The 24200-nt window shown below is 43.9% G+C and overlaps 1 protein-coding gene across 1 annotated transcript in view; it reads left to right on the top strand.

Annotated features, from left to right (window-relative positions):
* The window catches only part of LOC128611646 (metalloreductase STEAP2), a 51974-nt gene extending 30156 nt beyond the window's left edge, over positions 1-21818 (top strand). Inside the window, exon 6 of the mRNA XM_053631336.1 lies at positions 20734-21818. Coding sequence (XP_053487311.1) covers positions 20734-20784 — 51 coding nt within the window. The 3' untranslated portion in view covers positions 20785-21818. The remainder of the gene's footprint in view (positions 1-20733) is intronic.
* Positions 21819-24200: the final 2382 nt, after the last annotated feature.

The raw sequence follows: 24200 nt of genomic DNA, 5'->3' as shown, positions 1-24200 counted from the left end.
TAGTGAGTTAATATGTAATGGAAATGGACCTGTTTCCATATGTATTCTTATCACAGTCTTAATGCAGTTCTGTGGAGGAAAGAGATCCTAGAAGCAGCATGCACACTCTACACAAAGCTTGGCATGCTTTGAACACTTCTCAGCTAGATTTTTTGACATGTCAGGACTAACCACACAAACATCCCAAACACTAGCCAGTCAATAATCTCACAGATGGCTGATCCCACCTCTGTGATATGATGGTGAAGGGCTACTCATTAGGTGCAGTGTTTGGATCCCTTCCCAACATCACAGGAACATACATGCACAATAGTGACCATGCTAGTTTGGGCAATACACTGCCTGTTTTTCCTGAGTCTACGGCAGAGCACCTCCTCTCCTGGCCTGCACATCAGCCACTCCTTGCCTGACCCACTCACAATCTGGCATCACAAATGTGTTGCTTGTTTCTGTTGCTGGCGAACATTCGTAGTCAACATTCACAGTCATAAAAGGAGAGCTGGATTGCTTGTTTTTGGGATGAAGGGGAAGAACGCAACACAACAAGCACCATCTGTGTTTTCAACGTGAATCATTCTTGAAACTTCATACCATACTTTTGAACAGCAAACTGTTCAGAACAATCCGTTTGTTCATCAAGAGACTGCCAAGAGTTAATTATTCAAAATTAAATGAAGAACCATTAATTAAACAAGTATATTAAAGAGAAATAACATCATCAGCAGGCCTCAAAACATGTGACCCTGATTTAGGCAATATGTTAAATAAATAAATAAATAAATAAATAAATAAATAAATACACACACACACACACACACACACACACACACACACACACATATATATATATATATATATATATATATATATATATATATATATATATATATATATATAGTGTAGGGAGTTAGCTCGGGGGAAGGGCAGAGCACAGACCCACAAGAGACAGATTGCAGTCACAATGGGTGGTTTTATTTATCTTAGTGTGAGCTGTCCGTCGTGAGGGGGCGGGGGTGTGTGAGTGCGTGGGGGTGTCGTGGGGGTGTGGCTGTCGTGTGACCTTCGTCATCCACCGTCATCCACCGGTGCGTGCGTTCTCACCAGCCGGCGGTCTCGTCCGCGCTCGCACCTTCGGAGAGAGAAGGGGAGAGAGAGAGAGAGAGAGAGAGAGAGATATTAGCGGTCGGAGTGAGTCAATCTTGCCGTCGTGCTCAATGTTAGCGCGCCTGTATGCCGCTGAAGAGCTCTCATGGAGTCTGTCTCTTCGCCGTCGTTTCCTTCTCTCTCGTACGGCCGGAAGCGCGTCCTTTTATCCTCCTCCTTCGTCGCCTGAGTGGTGGAATCTTCCCGATGAATTCCCCAACCGCCGGCCGGTGTAGCGTCAACGGTCCCGCCCCACCGTGACGGTCCTTCCGGCTGATGGCGTGTTTGGCCCGAGGCTGTCTGCTTCGTGCCGGTGCGGCAGTTGGGGAAGGAGCGACTTTCTTCTCCTGCGCGCCGGCTGTTGGTCCGTCGCGACAGTACCCCCCCTCAGCTCCGAGCCTACTGCCGCTCGGTGGTGGGCCCAGAGTGCGTCTCGTCGAGAGAGCCCATCTGCGTTGCCATGCTGGGCCCCCGCCCGGTGCTTAACCTGGAACGAGAAATCTTGCAAGGCGAGAAACCAGCATGTTACCCGGGCGTTTGTGTCCTTGGCTTTGGCCATCCACTGCAGGGGGGCGTGGTCAGTTACGAGGACGAAGTGCCGGCCAGCCAGGTAGTACCGCAGCTCCTCGATGGCCCACTTTATCGCCAGGGCCTCTCGCTCGACGGCTGCATATTTCTTCTCTGCGGGGGATAACTTCCGGCTGATGTAGAGGACCGGATGTTCTTCCCCGTCAAAGATTTGCGAGAGGACGGCGCCAAGCCCGGTCTCGGACGCATCAGTGTGCACGGTGAATGGGAGGTCGAAGTCCGGATTACGCAGTACCGGCGCGCTGGTGAGGGCCCCTTTCAGGGCCTGGAAGGCCCTCTCTGCGTCGGCTGACCACCTGACCCGGTCTGGCTGGCCCTTCTTGGTGAGATCTGAGAGGGGGGAAGCTACAGCAGAGAAGTTAGGCACAAACCTCCGGTAGTACCCCGCCAACCCCAAGAAGGCCCGTACCTGTTTCTTTGAAGTGGGACGAGGGTAGTCCTTTACGGCCTCGATTTTCTTTGCCTGTGGTTTCAGCATTCCCCGGCCGATGCGGTACCCCAGGTACTGGGCCTCAGTCAGCCCTAGGTGGCACTTCTTGGGGTTGGCCGTCAGGCCGGCCTCCCGGAGCGCCTTCAGGACCTCCCTAAGATGGAACAGGTGGTCGGCCCATGTGGAGGAATGGATGACTACGTCGTCCAGGTAGGCAGCGGCAAACGTGCGGTGGGGCCGCAGGAGGATGTCCATCAACCGCTGGAACGTGGCGGGTGCCCCGTGTAGCCCAAAGGGGAGAACCCGGTACTGCCAGTGGCCGGTGGCCGTGCTGAAGGCCGTTTTGGGTCTGGCCTCTGGCGCCAGCGCAACTTGCCAGTAGCCCTTGGTCAGGTCCAAGGTGGAAATGAACCGGGCCCTCCCCAGCCTCCCCAGGGGGTAGCTGTCGAACTCGGACACCTGGTTCAGTCTCCGGAAGTTGTTGCACAGCCGCATGCTCCCGTCCGGCTTTGGCACGACGACGATGGGGCTGGACCAGGGGCTGCTGGACTCCTCTATGACGTGGTCCCGTAGCATCCGGCTGATTTCCTCCTCAATGGCTTTGTGTCGGGCCTCTGGGACACGGTAGGGCCGTTGTCTCACCACTACGCCGGGGGGGGTTTTGATCTCGTGCTGGACCAGCTGGGTCATCCCCGGGGAGGCCGAGAACACATCTGAGAACTGGTCGATCAGCTCAGTGAGCTCCTGTCTCTGGGCGGGGGTGAGGTCCTCCCCTAACCCGACCAAGGTACGCTTGCCGTGGTCCGAGTCCCAGGTTGCATATGCCGATACTACTGGGGCCGGTTCTATCCACTTCTTCAGGAGGTTCACGTGGTAGAGTTTCTCCTCTGCACGCTTACCGGGCTGTTGCAGGCGGTAGTTGACCGGGCCCCGGTGCTCGAGGACTGTATAGGGGCCTTGCCACCGGGCCAGGAACTTACAGGCGCTGCTGGGCACTAACAGGAGGACCTGGTCCCCCGGCTGGAATTCTCGGGGCTGTGCTGGGCGGTTGTACACTTTTCTTTGCTCCTCCTGCGCAGCGTGCATGTGCTCCCGGACTATGGGAGCTACCCGGTCGATCCCCGCTTGCATCTCCTGCACGTATTCGATGACCGAGCGGAAGGGGGACGGTTGCTCCTCCCAAGCTTCGCGTGCCACGTCCAACAGTCCCCGCGGGCGCCGGCCAAACAGGAGCTCAAAGGGGGTGAAGCCCGTGGACGCCTGGGGGCACTCTCGGATGGCGAAAAGCACGTAGGGGAGGAGGAGGTCCCAGTTCCTCCCCTCCTTGTCCACCACCCGGCGCAGCATCCGTTTGAGAGTCTGGTTAAACCGTTCGACTAGCCCGTCGGTTTGGGGGTGGTAGACTGACGTCTTGAGGTGCTTCACCTGCAACAATCGACACAAGTCGGCCATTAATTTAGATACAAAAGGCGTACCTTGGTCGGTCAACACGTCCTTTGGAATCCCCACCCGACTGAACAGGAGTACCAGCTCCCTGGCGATGTTCTGGGAGGTGGCCTTGCGCAGTGGCACCGCCTCGGGGTACCGAGTGGCATAGTCCACAATGACCAGGATGTACTCGTGGCCCCGGGCAGACTTGGGTAGGGGGCCCACAAGGTCCATGCCCACACGTTCAAAGGGGACGCTGATGATGGGTAGAGGGATAAGGGGAGCCGGGGGGGGCGGCCGTGGGGCCGTGTGCTGGCACTGCGGGCATTGCTGGCAGAAGGCCCGGACATCCGCGTCCATCCCGGGCCACACAAAGCGATCCCTCAGCTTCTCCAGGGTGTTTCGTGGCCCCAGGTGGCCGCCGAGTGGATGTGTATGGGCCAGATGCATGACGGTGGGTGTCCTGGGTTTGGGGACCACCAGTAGGTCCACCTGCTCCCCGCGGCGGCAGGTCCGTTGGTAGAGGAGCCCATTCCGGACGAGGAAGTACGAAGCGGGGAGTCTCAGGTCGGGGCTTTGGTCGACCCCCTCTATCAGTCGCACCTGGGCCCAGCAGTGCTTCAGACGGTCGTCCTCTTTCTGCTCCCGTCCGAACTTCCCCTCCCAGTTCACCTGGGAAAAGACAGACCACAGAGGATTAGTGGGTTGGGGGGTCTTACCTTCCGTGGAGGTCTCTCCGCCGTCCTGGGCCAGGTAGGCCTGCCGGGCCCGGCTCCTCTTCCTGCGTTGCCGCGGCCTCTGGGGATCGGCTGTCGGTCCCATCGGGAATCCTGGCCAGTCCCGTCCAAGGAGCAGGGGCACCGGGGCAGCTCGGGGGCAGCTCGGGGATCTGTGCTGGGCGGTTGTACACTTTTCTTTGCTCCTCCTGCGCAGCGTGCATGTGCTCCCGGACTATGGGAGCTACCCGGCTTCGCCCTGGATCTGGACCTCGGCTGCGGGAACTTCCCGGGTGTCCCCATGGACGCAGGTTACGGTGAGAACCCCTCCCGGGCGATGCCCCTTGGGTAGAATGGAGGGCCGGGCGAGGGTCACCGTGCTCCCGGTGTCCAGCAGGGCGGTTACCGGGTTCCCCTCGACCCACACCATCAGGGAGGGGGCCTCCGGCGGCTGTTGTAGATGGAGGGCGCAGCCCGCTAACCATGCCTTCGAAGGCGGCCGGGCAGGTTCCCTCTCCGGCTTCGTAGGCATGGGCTCGTCCAGGGGGGTTCCACCAACGGGCGACCTCTGGCGAGTCCTCCAGGTGCGGGGGCGGGACTGGCGGTCGGCCCGGGGGCCAGGGGCCCCAAGGGGCCGGTTGCGGGGCTGCTGCTCATCTCGGCCGAGCTCCAGGGTGGCCATGGTTCGCTCCAGGGCTGTTAGGAGCTCCTGGGGCGTAGTCGGTGCGTGCGCCCCCACGGCCTGACGTTCTGTCCGGGGTAATGCCCTCAGAAAACGGTCGACAGCCACTTTTTCCGCCACCTCCGTGGCGGTATGCTGATCCGGCCGGAGCCACCTTTTGGTTATCCGGATGAGGGTGTTTAGCTGGTCGCGTGGTCGGGCCCCCGGTCGATAAGCCCAGCGATGGAACTCTGTCGCCGCCTGGTAGGGGGTTCGCCCACACCATGCCAGGACTCCCTCCTTCATTGCCGTGTAGTCGGCAGCTTCCTCTGGCTCAAGGGCATAGTAGGCCGTCCGTGCCTCTCCCGTGAGCAGTGGGCCGAAGGCGCGAGGCCAGTCGTCACGATCCCATCCCTCCCGGCGGGCAATACCCTCGAAGGCCTCGAAGTACGCCTCAAGATCTTCTTCGGGGCCTAGGGGGGGCAGCAGGCGGCGGATCTCACGGGCCGGGTCGGGGCGGGGCCCTGTAGGCTGCGGGGGTCTCAGTCCTCAGGCCAATCAGCGCCTGGGTTGCAACCTGAAGGCTCTCGGCGAGCTGTTGCGTCACGGCTTGCTGCTGGATGCTGGTCTCCAACAGGTGTTGCAGTGTGGGATCCATGGGTTGCTTTTCCCCTTTTTTTTTTTTTTGTGCTTATTTGTAGGCGAGTCTGTACTCTAGTGCCCGCATCCTCCACCAGTGTAGGGAGTTAGCTCGGGGGAAGGGCAGAGCACAGACCCACAAGAGACAGATTGCAGTCACAATGGGTGGTTTTATTTATCTTAGTGTGAGCTGTCCGTCGTGAGGGGGCGGGGGTGTGTGAGTGCGTGGGGGTGTCGTGGGGGTGTGGCTGTCGTGTGACCTTCTCGGGGGCGTGTCGGGGTTCCTGAGACGAGGGTGTGGGTCTCCTGTGCCGTCATCCACCGGTGCGTGCGTTCTCACCAGCCGGTGGTCTCGTCCACGCTTGCACCTTCGGAGAGAGAAGGGGGGAGAGAGAGAGAGAGATTAGCGGTCGGAGTGAGTCAATCTTGCCGTCGTGCTCAATGTTAGCGCGCCTGTATGCTGCTGAAGAGCTCGCATGGAGTCTGTCTCTTCGCCGTCGTTTCCTTCTCTCTCTCTCTCTCTATATATATATAGTGGGAGGGTATGTTTTGTAGGGGGGGGGCAGCCCCACAATGATCAGAACTAACAATTACAACCCATTCATTCCCCCCAAGCCCACCAATATTTATACCATGATCAACTAAAAAATATGTAGTCCAGAGACACACCACTGAATTCTGTAGTTCTCACATCTCCAAAAAAATATAGCACATACTATATAATACTTAGCATCTCATGATACTCAACAAGCTGTTATAGACAAATGATTGATCACTCAGCCTTTGACTTGATGTCAAGGTAAAGCCTAAGTTAAAGAGATGTGATATCTACAGTACATGATCTGATCCAAAGTGGAACCCTTTCGATATGTTTGATATGGTACTGATCATTTAAGAGCTGATATTTTATTCACCAGTTACAAGCATGCACTCATTCATATTGATGTCAACAGATGCTGCTCTTCTGCTTTTGTATACTGTATACAGACAGTTCTCTAGGTCAGGGGTTCCCAAACTTTTCCAGGGCAAGGCCCCCCAAATGGCATTAACATTTGACCGATGCCCCCCTTTTGAAAGATGTCTTTAAAACACATTAAAAATACAGACTTCTGAATATATGCCCCTTTTTTATTATTATTAATAATTACATCTTACATCTTTACATTACATTAGGAATTGATTGTGTGTGTGTGGTTGTCTGAGAGTGAGAAAGAGAAAACATACTAGTGAGAGGGCTGGGCACACCAAATTGTTGAGGCCCCCCAGGCGCCCCCTGGCAGCCCCCACTTTGAAAACCACTGTCCTAGCTCACTGCTACATGGTTGACATGTTACTGACAGCTTGTTAATATTTTACAACCGATTTACAAAGATAAACAACATGTTCACGTTCATGGCTGTTCATGCTGTTCGTGATTGACTGTTCAGGGATAAGTGACAATATGAAATGTTATGAATTTTACCTAGTATTTAGTTCAGTTTTACTTCTGTATGCAGAAACATGCACATTTCATACACAATGTGAACATTGCTGTTGTGCAGATTTCATATAAAGGTTCACAGTACTGTCTTAGTAGCTTTTGCTGTTTTATCTACTTCCAATCTTCTGTACATCATCCAAGTTCTCACTAACACTGTGTTTAATGAACTAGAGAGCCATCTCAGTGTGCCTCACTGGAAATCCATCTGTCTTTTAAAGTGAAATGAGTCTGCATATCTTAGTGGTTTCTTTGCCTTTTTAGTTCAGCAAATACTCTCTGATTTTCCCTGCAGTAGTACATGGTAGACACATGGTCGATAAAGAGACTGCATTTCAGCATGTGTCATTTTGATCAGAGTGAACATTTTGGCTTTGTATCAACCTACCTTCCTCCATCTTTTCCCATCTCTCTTAGCCAACTGTATTTTTCATGTGTGAATAGAAGGATAAATCCAGCATGCACTAGAGGAGAGAAAAGGTTGGACGACTGGGATAGTGGTGGCCCGTTTACTTACAGTTACACAGTATAAATTGATAAGAAATTACACATTTTTTGTTAATTTAGTTAATATCACTCTCAGAAATGATATCTGTTCGAACTGCTGCTAATGTTACAGCACGTCGCATGGCAGCTGAATACACACAGAAGAAAGTGCTAGCTGCCCTCTTCTGCATACATGAGCTTACACTCACTTACAATTGGTTAGCATCACTCTGATTGACAGGGGAGAGTGTAATGACATCCCTCCCACCCAGAGAGCATCTCCAATTTTGCTCTCTTGGACTCCAGGATACAAATGGATGTGTCGTTATTGGGATTCCAACTCGTGATCTACTGACAACAGGGCGATTGTTGATCTGTCATGCCAATCAGGAAGGAGCAATGATATTTTTTATTTTAAGTTGTCTGTGAATGAGTATTCCGTTTATAATGAAAAGTCCAAAGAGTGTGTTTAATACTTTAATCACATGTAATGTGACAGGTCATCCCAATCCATAAACTCCATTTCCCAGCAGACACCGCGGCCTACTAACATGGCCACTCCAGACTACATTCCCCAAAACACACAGATCACAATCTCAGAGTTTCTGATTGAACACACCTGCACTCAAGTACACACACACACACACACACACACACACACTTTAAAAGAGACTTTCATTCACATCCAGATTGTGAACTATATGCTCAGTTTTGTGCCTCTGAAATCTGTATGAAGCCTTTTGTTATTAATTGATTCTCTGGTTTTGAACTGCTTCTGTTTATCATTCTATGCCTTTGCCTGGCCTGATACAGAATGTTTGCTCATTGCCAGACCATTGACTGTTTAACTCTGAACCTGTCTTTCGTATTGGATTTGTTTACCTTTTTTCATTAAAGCTGTTTCACCTGCAACTGCATCTCTCTTCGCCACCGTTACATAACATAGTGGAAGTAATGTAACAAAACTACAAATCTAATCAAGTTCTGGCAAACGGTCAGTTTCTTTATTCTTCTGTCTACTTTGTCTCCTTCCATCCTTAAAAACAACATATCCAAATATGGGGTGATAGTGTATTTCTAGGCCACAATAATAATAAGAGAGTGGGAGGTGGCAAGCACACTCCACTCTGTGCTCAGTGTGTGGGAATGTGTGAACGGGGGCCGGTTAAATTCTCATAAAAATATACCCCCTGCTTGGTGTCCTCTGTCCCGCTGAGGGACTCCGTCCTCACTCCAGCTTAGAGAAGTGTACATGATACCGAGAGTGTGTGGGAGTTATCACTCTTAGTGTACAGGAATCGCCATCCTCTCTTCTCCTCCATCAATTCACACTCTGCAATTGAGGTCATTGAACATTTTTTTTTCTTGCTGGGACAGTGTGTGTATTTACATAACCTTCTGAGTTCATCTCACAGCTATAAGCTTAAAGAAAAGGTCCACTCTGCCCTGAAGCTATGATTCTTGAAGTGTGATTAAGATGCTTCCATTTCAAAACTGTGAAATTCCTTTATTAAAGACAAATGTTACTTCTAATGAATGTAAAGCGAAAATAACTCAACACACAGCCATTAATGTCTAAACCGCTGGCAACAAAAGGGAGTACACCCCTAAGTGAAAATGTCCAAATTGGGCCCAAAGTGTCAATATTTTGTGTGACCACCATTATCTTCCAGCACTGCCTTAACCCTCTTGGGCATGGAGTTCACCAGAGCTTCACAGGTTGCCACAGGAGTCCTCTTCCACTCCTTCATGATGACATCACAGAGCTGGTGGATGTTAGAGACCTTGTGCTCCTCCACCTTCCATTTGAGGATGCCCCACAGATGCTCAATAGGGTTTAGTCCATCACCTTCACCCTCAGCTTCTTTAGCAAGGCAGTGGTCGTCTTGGAGGTGTGTTTGGTGTCATTATCATGCTGGAATACTGCCCTGCGTCCCAGTCTCTGAAGGGAGGGGAATGCTCTGCTTCAGTATGTCACAGTACATGTTGGCATTCATGGTTCCCTCAAAGAACTGTAGCTCCCCAGTGCCGGAAGCACTCATGCAGCCCCAGACCATGACACTCCCACCACCATGCTTGACTGTCGGCAAGACACACTTGTCTTTGTACTCCTCACCTGGTTGCCGCCACACACGCTTGACACCATCTGAACTACATAAGTTTATCTTGATCTCATCAGACCACGGGACATGGTTCCAGTAATCCATGTCCTTAGTCTGCTTGTCTTCAGCAAACGGATTGCGGGCTTTCTTGTGCATCATCTTTAGAAGAGGCTTCCTTCTGGGACGACAGCCGTGCAGACCAATTTGATGCAGTGTGCGGCGTATGGTCTGAGCACTGACAGGCTGACCCCCCACCCCTTCAACCTCTGCAGCAATGCTGGCAGCACTCATACATCTATTTCCCAAATACAATCTCTGGATATGACGCTGAGCATGTGCACTCAACTTCTTTGGTCGACCATGACGAGGCCTGTTCTGAGTGGAACCTGTCCTGTTAAACCGCTGTATGGTCTTGGCCACCGTGCTGCAGCTCAGTGTCAGGGTCTTGGCAGTCTTCTTATAGCCTAGGCCATCTTTATGTAGAGCAACAATTCTTTTTTTCAGATCTTCAGAGAGTTCTTTGTCATGAGGTGCCATGTTGAACTTCCAGTGACCAGTATGAGGGAGTATGTGAGCGATGATACCAAATTTAACACACCTGCTCCCCATTCACACCTGAGACCTTGTAACACTCATAAGTCACATGACACCGGGGAGGGAAAATGGCTAATTGGGCCCATTTTGGACATTTTCACTTAGGGATGTACTCACTTTTGTTGCCAGCGGTTTAGTCATTAATGGCTGTGTGTTGAGTTATCTTGAGGGGACAGCAAATTTACACTGTTACACAAACTTTACACTCACTACTTTACATTGTAGCAAAGTGTCATTTCTTCAGTGTTGTCACCTGAAAAGATATAATCAAATATTTACAAAAATGTGAGGGGTGTACTCACTTTTGTGAGATACTATATGTATAAGTACCTTTTTGTTTTTATGTTTGATTTAATGGCACAATAGTATTGTTGCCAACATCCTGACAATGGTTTGCATGAAAAGAAAGATTAATGAGGCTAAAGTATTTGATACTTTGAACATATTTTATAACCATATTTTGTACCTTGAACCTTGTCACAGATCTCTGTTTTGTTAGATGAATTGAATGCATTGTCATATTTGGCATTAAAATGCTCTTGGTTTGATACCCAGCTATCAGGGGGTGATATTGGGCAATATACATTTAGCTCAGTGAGTCGTACCCACAATTCCCTGCAACACTGGACATTGCCTGTGAGGAACAGATTCAGTTCAGTGAGTCAGTAACTCATTTATCCGATTATGAAAATAGAAGTAATCTGCTTTCATCAGGAGATTTTATATTATAGTATGCAACATATGACTTGAAGAGACACAGTACTTTGTTATTCTGTCTGTCTAAAATATCACTTTGGTTAGCATGTGCTATGGCCTCATGCCTAACAGCTGAATAAGTTATTCTTTTTTTGACAAAGGCTATAATTGAAATATTTCCTTACATTCATAGCTCCAAATAACGTGCTTGCAGAAGAATATGTGATATGTCATAGTTACTTCAATATTTGGAAATAAAGTCTACATGGTTTAAAGGACAGTGAGTGATAAGCTAAAGGAGACTAAAGACATGCTCTAAGGAAAGCTTCATACAGTTTCTTCTTTCTCTATTAATTATCTTTGATCACTTACCCTTTAATCACATATAGTCATCATTACGTCGCCCCAAGAGTCAGCGTATGTCTTAATTTCTCATCATAACTTCATTCCATGATACTTTTGATGATTACCTACTCTTCTGCATGATGCTTATTCATCTCATCAACAATACTTATTTAGCATCCACCAAGGTTTGTGTCTGATATGTGATCCTGAAAGCAACCTGACTCACTGGAGGAAAGACAAGAAACGTCTGACCTCATCAACTTATTGGAACTGATCTGATGCTTTTCTGACCATAAGTCAATAAGGGCAGGAATTCAGGTTTCACTGTTTTAAAATACACAATGCATCTTAGTGGCCAAGATACATAAAGATAATGGCATCAACATAGGGTCTGGATGACATCACACAAGTCTTGTTCCACAGCCATGGTCGGGGAGTAAAGTGATTTTCCATTTTACTCTTGTGTATTTAAGAATTTCTATTCACACTTGATGCAGACAACTAGTCAGTTTTTATTGTTGTCTTTATTGTTGGTTAGAATAGGTCCAAGATATGTATATCTAATAACAACAACAACAACAACAACAACAGCCTAGACTTAATGTGTAATTGGTACCACACAGAAAAAAGAACAATTTAAAGGGTTATTAACTGTCTACACAGCTGTGTTAATACCACATGGGGGATGGAGATAGTCAAAGTTGACTAGCTGTATTTGCAACACAGTTCATTAATAACTGACATACATGACACAAAGCGCTTCAAATGTATTCTGTATGAGCCTATAAACTTGAGTGTTGTGGAGTGTCTATATTGCTTTGCATCAATGCTATGTAGTTAATAACTGACATGTCTGATTTTATATTCAATTAGACAATAAAGCAGTTTAGATACTACAGTAGCTTTAGTTGTCTCTGTATTGATCTATTTTACTATTTTAATTAAAATAAACACGTGTCCAACTTGTTTCTCTTACATAGTTGAGCAAAGTGAACTGGCACTCAAACAAATAATGTATTATAAAGTTACCAAAGTAAAACAAATTAAAAAACAAATAAAACTTTAAATCAAGAAGAGTAAACAAATGCTATAGTAACTCCCCAACAGAGTTTTTTTTAGACTCATAGTATTCTCAGTCCATGACCTAGTGAACCAGTATCAGGATGTATTTTTTTGATAGAGACTTGTGTAAGCCTCTCTGGAAAAGGGCATCAAATGCCATAATTGTAAATGTAAACAACAATAACAGAAGCAGCTGAAGCCTTTTTCACAAAGCAAGTTGAACAAAGTCAGAGTTGTAGAGTAAGTTTTGAGTTGCAAAACCAAATAAATCCAACCTGGGTTAATTAAGGTTAACAGGTTTCATTAACTTTCTCAGTTAACCCAGGTTTTAACTCTAAATCAAGGTTTACTCAGAGTGCGCGTGCACATAAAAGCCAGACGTTTGCAGCAAACAGTCAATAGTGTTCAACATGGGGACAAAAGCAGGTCTGCATACTTCCAGTTGAAGAGCAAGGAATAATGCCACCACATGAAAATCTGTACCACTCGCAAAGAACCGCAAAGCAATACAAGCAATACATATATTTTGTGGTACAGTAAGAGTGGCTTCAATGTGTCAGATTTTTAATGTGCGGCTTAAGAAGCTGGCAAAGATAAACTATACCATCTGCCTCAAATCTATATCTTTCGTACAGTTGGTCATCAGGAAAAGCAAGGGGATTGTGTCTGTCCCTAAAAGTTATTTCCCTTCAAAGTACCTTTATTATTTGCACTCCGAGCTACACAAACGTTGAAGCCACCTCGACAACCACTAAAGGGTTAACTTTGACGCATCAGATTTATATCACTTTGCTCACAACTGATTCGTCCAAGTTGGGTTTGAGCTTTCTTACTCAGAATAAAACCTGGTCCAGAGCAGGTTAGCTTGTAGCGTAGGTTACCATGGCGATTAAACCCACTAAAAACCAATCCACCTTGTTGAGACCGAAAGACCAGTGTTTGCTCAAACTAAACTCAAGCTTACCCGGGTTGCCACCTAAGCCGGCTTCATGAAACAGGTCTCTGATATGGTATATTAATAATAACATAGTAAAAGTTAAGCACAGTACACAGTAATTACAGAGAAGCTGAACATTTCTGAGAGTCCTTCATTAGCTGTGCAAGCATCTCTTGTAGGAAAGACAATAAAGAACTCCTGAGGTGATGCACAAAGAGTGATGGGTAGCCAACAGATTCTATTAAGCAGATGAATTAATTCAATACTGACAGGCAGGTCTTTGATGTTTTTATTTGTGGAGGCTCCTTCAAAGGGGAAGCAGTCTCCAGATCAACATGAAGGATGATGAAGGTTTTAAGTATAATTTCAGCCACTCTTTTATTAGTGGAATAGTAAATGTTCAAAGAAATTCCATCTGGCTTAACAGTTAAGATAGCTAGCTAGATAGATAGAGTACTGTATTGATTCCTGAGGGAAATTATTTTGTTGCAGCAGCAAACACCAAATTACAACAATGCAACAAAAGAACATAACATCTTACAATGATAGACAATTATTTAAAAAAGTACAAAAGAAAAAAGGTATAAGCAAAGTGATCATGTTGCAAGTGATCATTTTCAAGTGTTAAAATAAAATAGAGTATTGGTCAATAGCATCGATAAATAGTTGAGTAGAATGACCAAATAAGTAAATTAAAATAAATACAGTGCAGATAAATATGAAAATATGAGATTTTGAGTTGTGTCACTTGCAATACTGCTCCTTACTGCACTGTAGCTGGTTCGGGGTAGAGCTAAAAATGCTTTATTGGTTAAAATCATGGAAGAAGTTGGGTGACCCACGAGCACTCCTCCAGAAAATAACCCTCCCTATCCATGAAAGATTGGAGCTATCCCCTCCTCCTGCAGGAGTTCAGGACAGCTTTCATGGCATAGGCCGGGGGTCCATCTATCATGAGAACAGGTGGTGATGTATCTGAGAGGATGCTTCATGCAGGGGTACTGGAAGAACAGGCCTGAGGAAAGAGACATGGAAAGAGGATCACACAAGGTGCTGTCGAGACCAAAAGAATAAATTCTAGAACAGGGCTTCTGATGTCTTGTGTGCAGTGGGGTGACTTGAAAAGGGATCAGCCAACAACCAATCGATCACAAGCAAGTATTATAGTATGACCTTCTGATTCAGTGACAGAATCCACCAAGAGGTGCATAGAAGGATTTTGGGGTGCTGATAGAGTTTCCAGTTGTCTTATTTTGAACACAGGCAGAACAAGACGTGACCAATTTTTGAAATCATAATTTGATTAGACTCCTGTAATGATACAGTGAGCTCTAGCCACACCCACATGTCTTGTTGCAATAGATGTGTTTACCCATGTGATTAGCTTACACCAGATTGCCATCTTCTGAGGTGGTCTGTCACTCTGCCCTGGGTTGCCTGCTGCTGCTTCAGAGATCTCCTAGTTGTTTTCTAGAAGGTAAGTACAACCAAACAATAGGTGGTGGAGGGTGGTGATGGGTCAGTAGGTGTAGGGTCATGAATGGGATGGGGATTTCCCGTTCTTAGCTCTGGGTTTATAGGAAATATTAAAGAGAATTAAAAATAAAGAGCCTCCCTTGTTTGGTGAGAAGACAAACTCTGGGCCCTTCTGATGTACTCCAAATTCCTGTCGTCATAGGCAATGCAGGGGTGGATGACACCAGTGATGCCACTCCTTGAGGACCAGCTTAATAGCTATAAGTTCCTGGTTGCCCACATTGTAATATGACATATAACAAAATATTTCTACTTCAGATAACTTCAGAAGTACGAGTTCCAACTTCATGCTGTTGCACCTTTCTCAGTTTGGATGAAACCTACTTCTGCCACAAGCATTTGCATGATGCATAGTATGGTCTGTTATTGCATTAATGTTTTCTTGGTTATAACTTTTCCATCACTTCAAGGTTCTCCTGTAAGTCTTGATTGTTCTGTATTTATTGGATTTATCCCCCAAAAACCTCATCACATACCTCCATATAGGGATGCCTGGTTTACCTCTTAGTAAGCAGTTCCTATGTTTCTTTAACAAAATGGTCGTGGGGACTAACTCTCTTTTAAGGACAGAGTTAGATAACCTAATGGATTAGATAGAGCGGGGGGTGCACGTTTTCTCCTCTTTTTAGAATCAGTGTTACCACATCAGTCACACGAAATCTCTTAACTTGTTCAATAAGCTGATTTTACTCTCAGACGCAATATCTTCAATTACAACATAACCTCCCTCATCTAGAGACATGCTAAAGAAAAGTAGGTGAAATAGCTTTAGGAGTATCAAAGCTTTTGGTGGGTGCAGTCTTTGCTTCTGTCTGTCTCTGAAATGTCACTATGAGAAGGTAGTGATCTGGGGTTCAGGGAAATGGTTCTTCTGTGGTTTATGTCAATTGGATCCCAACATATTGGTTGCTGAACCTTTCATGCAGCCTCCTCTATTAACTTATCATTTGGTCTCTTACCTTCCACTATGTATTTAAGGCAGTAATGTTTTTCCATATAAAACCATTCAAGTTATTAGACCTTCACAAAAATGTGAAGCCTGCAGACAAATGAATACACAGGACCTATTAATCTGTTTTTATTCCATTTAATGTGGGGGAGCAGTCTGTTTTATTTTTCTTGTTAGTCATAAATGCTCCAAAATAAATATGTGTACAGTATATGTATAGTCCATGCATGCTACTACAGGGATAGTTAGATTTACAGTATAGATGGATGGATTAATGTATGTCGGGGGTGGGGGTGGAGGAGGTAAGACTGAAAGTGGATTTCTTTATTGCTCCATAATGATGGAAATCAGGAAGTCATGAAAGTAATGTTATTGTATGCTCAAATTGGGAGCCATAGTTTAGTATATGTAATTAATCCATCTTTCTGTTTCAATGTATTATCCATCTGAGCCACAAGCTCAGTGTCTTATGCTACTTGTCAACAAGTTCTACTGAATTCCTTTTTGAAACTTTTGTATAGCATTTCTCCCATGTGGAGGAAACGAACAGTAATCCCAAATGAAAATGCCTGGCTAGTGCTGCTTATTTCCAAATTTGAATTGAATGTTTGTGACAACATAATTTGTCCACAGCACAGCCTCTCTTTTCCCCTCCATGTTTCAGGAAGTGTCAGCTCAATTTTACCAGAGTCAACAGCACTATTATTTTGACACCCCAATAGTGGGGATCTTTGGGAGAGTTATTTCACATAACACTATTACCAACTGTAGAAAATCAGTCTGGTTAGTCTTGTGAAAATTTTTAATAGTGTCAATCATACTGAAACCTGCTACTGAGACATGCTCTGATTGAATGGCATTGCCATATCAAAGAAATGGGTAGCTGAAAGACAAATGCTAATTTCATTACTTTAACACACTCACACACACTACCTATGCAAATAAATAACTTATTGAGTGTCGCTGGACCACTGTAGCTGGAGACATTGTCCCTTCTGGCCAGTGCCTACTGCCAATCGTGTCAGCATGGCATGAAACTGATATTCCTAATGCACATGCTGCCGCAGAGCTCGTAAATCAGACAGTGATACAGAGCAGGGAATCCTTGCCAACTTCATTTGCAAAGTGCGCGTGATAAAGGCAAGAGCATGTTTTTTTTGTACACAAAGATGCCAGAAAGAGCCAGCAACAGCCATCTCCAATTGCCCAAACGCACACTCCGGTCTCCTCTCTCCCTCTCAGAAGATCCCCCTCTCTCTTATTGATCATGCACTTTGGGGAATGACTCAGCAGAACACAGTGCTACAATATTACCTTTTCTTTTATATTTACACTGAAAGCAATTATTTTATAATAATAATAATAATAATAATAATAATAATAATAATAAGTGTTATTATTATTATCATTGTTATTAATATTATTTTTATTATTATTATATTGCATGTTAAACCTAGTGTGTGTTCATGTATAATAGTTGAAGAAAGTTATAGTGAAATGATGCCAACCAGACAAAAAAAAAAATCCCATTAAAACCAAATAATCTGCCTAAATTGCATTTATGGTTCACTAAAATCCCTGTTTCAATTGTTATTCTGTTTTCTGCCCTGTCAAAGATGTTTGTTGTGTGACTCATTAGTGACTGTAACCGAGTCGCGTCATCCGTTCTCTAAAATCTGCAGTCAATCCCTGTGAAAGGGCCTGGTCTATGCATGTCAGATATAAATTTACACTGGAACGATCGCAGATAGTTATGTACAGATTGATTGTAGTGTCGCATATTTAACCCTGGAGTTGTTATGTATGCTGCTAATCCTTTTCAATGGGGTAAAGAAAAGACCTCAAATGTCCAGAACTGTTTGTCAGCTTTTAGAATTGTTCTGTTTTCAGTCACTGTTATCTATTTGAGTAATGACCCATGTTAGACCCATGTTACTGTATTTTCATTATCGAATTAGTGGCTCTTCACATCTAGCTTCCAAATCATAACATCTTTCTAATTTTGGATTTATTTAAAAAAAAAAAATTATTGGGTCATAGAACCTTTGGTAAATTTGGATTTTGTAGTGTATGTTTAGACAGAGAAGGAATTAAATTAGTGGATGAGAATGTAGCTCAAAAAGTGTTTTTGTGTTATTGGTCCTTCTTCTTCTTCTTCTTCTTCTTCTTCTTAGTCTCACCTTCTGTGAACTATAACCAGTGTGGATCATGTTTCCCCCAGTGTACTGATATGTTAACCTTATTTGAAGTTTAAAAAAAAAAGAAAAGTAAAAAATAACACTCGCTAGGCCTTTCTCAAAATGGTTTTTGGGTAATGGGATTATTTGTAATTGTTATGTCACTAATGTAATATGTAGGAGGATGATTGAGTTGTAGATTAAATTAAATGATGGGGATATGTGTGAGTTTGGGAGTATGGCCAGTGCTTATGTAGGTGAGACAGTGACATCTCAGCTCAGTTCCCAGGAGTCTTCTTCAGGGCGCATGAACCAGAAGGGACAGATGGAGCCGCCATGTGGGCACTTGACCTTTCACACTGAACATGCAGCATTATGTTCTGTCTGTCCTTCTCTTATTTTCTTCTTCTTTTTCACTGTCTGTTGATCTTACAAATCAGGACATCATTGTTCTGATTTTTTCTTTTTTGGCCAAGCATTTTCCACACCAGTTTTCACAACCTACTGGTATGTTTCTCCTCACTTCCATCTAATTTAAAATTAGTATTCATTTTGTTGATGAAAACTAAGATATGAAGAGAAATGTTTGTTAGTGGTCTTTTCTTGTGAAAACAGTTAAACAATAACTACTTAATAATGCAAAATGTAATAAAATTTTTCATGATGATCAAGAAGTGATGAAAATGTCAGAATCAGTCAGTTTGACTTACTGTTTCATTAACAATGAAATGCACACATTTTGTTGCACTCAGCCGCACATTGTGAGAGCGGCCTTAATATGTTATTTGTAATAATTATATACTCTTGAAGTACATTCTGTTTGCAGTATCTGTCTTAAGCTAAAATAATACTAGCCAGCTGGAATGAGCATAAGTTAGTGGTGTTTCAAATAAATACTTGTGGTACTCTCATTTGTTCCTGACTTTTTGGACACCCTATAGATTGGAGAAGGAGAAATAATTTGTCAGCCAATGCATCTACATAGAAGTTATCAAGATGGAATTTGAACGTAACAAATTATTAATTTGTTCTTTAAAATGTTTTTAAAGATAATATTTGGGGAAATTTGAGAAGAAAAAAACTAAAACCGGGACTAAAAACCCGCAAAACCTATGGCAGAAGCATACAGGGGAAAAGCTGTACAAACATTTTTTACTCACCTCCAACTCTCTCTGCAGCACACAATCCCTGCTGCCCACGTGTGCTAATCCATTTTTCACCCACTTTCTTTGTCTTTTCCAATTTGGGGTTTCTTCAGCACAAATCATCACTCAAACAGCTCGCACCACTTGTTTTAGTCCTACGTCTATCTACAAATAAACAACTCGTGTTTCGCATGTGGTTTTCACGTCGTATATCCATGTCACTTCTCGTGTGTGTTTTTGTGACAAAATGTAGTTTGGACACTAGATAGAGTCATCGGGTGACAGAGTACTTGTCAGATCATGTAGTGTGTGACCCCCTGCTGCCGACCAATCACATAGTGTGAGCACCACAACGACTTCAAGACTCCGGATTACAAGAGAGCAAGTCGTGTAGTCTGAACAGCATAGAGATCTGCCGATGTTGAAAGTAGTGTAGTGTGAACTAGGTAACTCTCACACATCTTGTGAACTCCCTGGGTGGTAAAGCTCAGCCAAAGGGGCCTGGACTGTCACTTTGCTTATGTGGAACTGGAAGATTTGCCTGTGTTCCACAGTATGTAGAAATATGCATCCTTCATTCTATGGTTACAAACCAATCATGTCAATTAGTGTATTGTCACATCTGATATGCAAGCAAACGAGCAAATGGAAAAACTCCATTAGTTCCCGGCAACCCATAATGAAAGAAAGTAGAACTAGCTTTTATTGATTAAACTTGCTGTAGTATTTTGTCAAATAAATCTGGACTAACATTAACAATAACCATATGACTAAAATATCATCAAAAGACCATGACTAAAACTGAGGCCAAATTAGACGTCAAAATGAACACGGATGATACACCTTAGCATATTTGGCTGAAACAAGGAGTCAGAGACTGTAACAAACTCAAAAGTCTGGCTTGTCAGGAGAGGGCGTTATGTGAAATTCAAGAAAAACAAGACTGTCTGTAAAAACAACGTGCCTCAAAGCAGCTGAGGACTAATTTAATCAGTGCGACTGAGATAGAAGTGCTTAGTCCTCTAGCTCTCAGGCTGAAAGAGCAGTAAATATTGATCATAGGTTAAGGCAATTAAAATAATGGAGAAAAAAGCTGAAGACATTGCCAAAGTGGTCTTGGCATGGTGGGCTGTTAGCAAAAGCTTGAAAGCCTTAGCTCTGATTTAAAGAGCCAGAGTGTCTTACAGGAATAAGCTTTTAATACAGCATCTCTGGATGAGGTGCATTATACCAGCTCAAGGGCCTGATCAAGGGGAAATGTGTGCCAGTGCTTTCAGGCTTTAGTGAAGAGGCGACCACACAGGTCCTCTAAAAAGTAATTTCTTTAAAAAAAAAAAAAAACTGCCTAGGAAATTAATTAATTAAAACTTTAATTGATGGATAAACAAACTTAGCATTTAGAGTTTCTGGGAAAGCGTGGCATTGAAGAAGCATATTTTATTTTTGTTGTAGCAAATGATGAATAATACAAATATTTCTAAATGAATTATTGTTTTAGTCATGTTGAAATAAATGTTCAGAATGCCATATGAATGAAGAAATGCTTACAAATTAATAATTAATTTTGTTATGTTTCTTTTGATGATTAATGGCCTGCTTTTCATTTGGCTCATGATGTCCAGGTTGGTAAGTTGCAGGCTGTGCAGTCCCAGATGGTCAGTGCCCCAGGGTGAGTCCAGCCTCTCCAAATGCTGCTTTCAACACTTCCTCATGCCATCTCTCAGAATATGCCATATATCCTGAAGCAGTCTCACATGTATGCGCACAGAAACACACACACACACACACACACACACACACACAGAGAGAGCCCATTCCCTCAGTCAAATGGCATATGAATATTTACAGTCTTATCAGAGAGCAGCCAGAGCTGAAAGGTCCTTGAGGTCATATACATATGCAGCCATTTTATGGCTGGGTACTGGTACTTTCCTCCAAGCTCTGCATATCAGATGATCCACTCTCACCCTGACTAGCTATCCTAATATCAGTCTTCACCATGAAATCAGCAATGCAGACTGAGTAGTTTATTAAAGTCTTCCACTTTCAGTCTTATAAAGCAGTAGGTTTTACGTCCCCAAACAGAAGTTCTATGCCTGCAGAAAAGAAGATCAAACAGAATGCCAAGTGCTTTATATAACTTCATGTTTCAATAGTCATTATGGTGGTCTGGTCATTATGGTGGTTTAGTGTTCATGGATCATTAATTTACTTAGTGTCTGTAGTGATCAGTGGACACAGAAATGAGTATGAGGCATTTGCTGATGATTTAAAGTCTGCCCCATTAAGGCTCTATACACAGCCTGCATCCTGCAAGAGGAAGAGGAAGTTTGTTATTACTTACCAGGGATCAAGCGTAGGTACTTAAGTGATTGACGTGTGCCTGTAAAGTTATTTATATTGTATCACACAGAGAGGTTGTGCTTCCTGTTGGGTAGTAGCAGGTGGCCTGCTCTTTCACAGGCACACAAAACAAATCAATCCCACTCACTACTGAAACCAATCTATCCCACAAACCTCAACATTTCACTGGGTTCAAGCACACATCTGTTCTAAGGCCGAACCATAAGTTTCCTTTAACTCTCCCCCACTCCCTTTATTCATGCTCATTCAGGCCCTCACACCCAGTCTAAATAAACATTGCCTAACACAGGCTGGACTCCCTTCCTGCCCTGCCCATCCACTCCCACTGTAAGGCCAGATGTAGTCTAAGTTGTATTCCATGACAAATAAACATGAGCTGCCCTATAGGATCCTCTCACTACACACAGAGATACAGAAGGGCCTCCCATGTTCTCTTAGCCTGGACAGTATTTTTGGTTCATGTGTTTGAGCTCATTCAAATGGAGGGGCTCTAATGTAAATGGTGAAGACACAAGGGCCTGATTCAAGGTTGTATAAGTTGATAAGGTTGGATTTTTGATTGTTTTATTGGCTGGTAACAATTAACTTGAAGTGGATTATATTTTACTTCTCGGGAACCAAGAATTATAGCTTCACCAGCAGACATAAGAAAAAATAGACATATGAAGTAGAGTCTGGGGCTAATTTTTTTTCTAGCCAAGACTGTAGGTCCATACATAGGTGACAGTTATGTCATAGTGAAATATGTCCCCTAGATTTGGTGTTCATAAGGCTAATTTAATTAAGTTTACTTTGCTTACACATCCATAACAGATAAATGGTTGTGGTTTAGAATTAATTTTTGAAAATACAGTTGGAGGAGAAACAAGGATAACATACATTAAGCAAACATGACACAATGGGACAAAAGACAGAACCAAGTTTTTTTACAACCTAGTTTGAATTGAATTGAATTGAAGGAGCTCATTTACACTAAGCGTAGCTTCTCTGTTTATCATGTTTGCTATTCAGAAGAGACAGAGCATGAATAAAAACTTGACTTTAATGGTGTTGTCTGTGTGTTCAATGCATGTGTGTGTGTGTCCCTGTGCTCCTGCCTATAATGAGACCCTGTGCTATAAGGTTCAATCCTAAAGGGTTCATTATAGTAATGGTGAATTTCTATTATTAGAATTTTTTCAGTTAAATATGAAATATCCTGACCTGTTAAATATCATGACCAGCTGTCACTGGTCACTGCCTCAACAATTCACTGTAAGTGCACTTCATGCACTATACACTGAAAAAAATGATCCGCACACACACACACATACACACACACACACACACACACACACACACACACACACATACACACACACTACGCATATGCTGCATGAAAGGTTGGACTCAAAGAACATATACATACATATACTGTACATCATCATAATCACCCATAGCATGAAGAGGAAAAGATTTAGAGATGGTTGAAGAGAGTCAGATTTTTTTGTGGAAAATAAAAGAGAGAGTAAAGATGAGAGGTTAAAGAAGGCATGACAGGAGGCAGACTGAAAGGGTAAAAGAGAGAGAGAGATCCCTTGCCAGGACATATATTCAGTTTCAACACACAGACCTGAAAAGGTTCTTGTGGTAATTGGGCTACATTAGGCAGTTGGCCAGGATGCAGCAGCAATCAAATGAATACATGTACTAATGAAATATGCAGTTATGTGCCTCTTGATGTATCGAGCCCTGAAGCTTTTTAAAGAAAGCTATCTAAAGCATGCACCCAGACAGATGTATCCATCACATATGCACATATATTTTGTATATATTTATTTTTTTGCATATGGTTTCAGCACTCCTAGGGAAAAAATGGTTCCTGGACAGTACTTTGAATTGTTAATGGTTCTATCTTTCTTAAGGGATTCTACTTTGAAACTTTTCTGAAAGAGCACACTGTACATGCTCTACATAGAAATTTTAAGGGTTCTCCCAGAATGAAAAACCTACCCAGTATCACAGAAAAAATGTTCACTTGCAACTTATTTGCAGCACCTTCTATACAATGAATAATGTTCTGTCTTAAGCACGATGCATATCAATGTATGAAACATTCCCTTTAATGCTCACTGAAAAGCTCTTTAGGGAATTATAGATTGAAGATTATAAATTGAACCTTTTTATTATTTTTTTTAATTTTCTGTATTTTATGATAATATTTATATTGTTAAATGATTGCATGCATGATGCGGAGACAAACCACCTGTAATTTCGGACAGAACAAAGGTAAAATGACAAATCTTTCTGCTAAAAGTCTCTTCCTGCTTTTGTGTTGTGCAGTTCATTTTGTTTCACACCTCATACCTTGAACCCATAATAAACTTCAAATATTACATTATTACTGGCCACATTTTCTTTCTCAATTTCACAATGTTTCATCTTTTCTTTTGCATAAATTCACTTCATGTCATCATGATGGATAAAACACTAGCTAACCTGTCTTTTCTATTCTACCATGACTCAATTCATTAGGTTCATTTGTTTTTAATCAAGAAAATGCTGCAAGTCATTTGTAATTTCCCACATTGGCATTCCTCCAGAACTTTAAGCACTGACACTTGAAGAAACCTTATGTTCTTGAATTCAAGATCTGCCCCAGCACTCACCTGCATTTCCTCTCTATCAAACCATGTCTTCTGACTGGAAAGCCATCAAAGGGAATCAGACCCTTGATCCTCAATTT

The sequence above is a fragment of the Ictalurus furcatus genome, chromosome 1 (assembly GCF_023375685.1).
Source record: "Ictalurus furcatus strain D&B chromosome 1, Billie_1.0, whole genome shotgun sequence".
In the NCBI taxonomy this organism is placed as follows: domain Eukaryota; kingdom Metazoa; phylum Chordata; class Actinopteri; order Siluriformes; family Ictaluridae; genus Ictalurus; species Ictalurus furcatus.
Note: the sequence above shows the minus strand (reverse complement) of the source record. Positions and strands in the feature narration are given on the sequence as shown.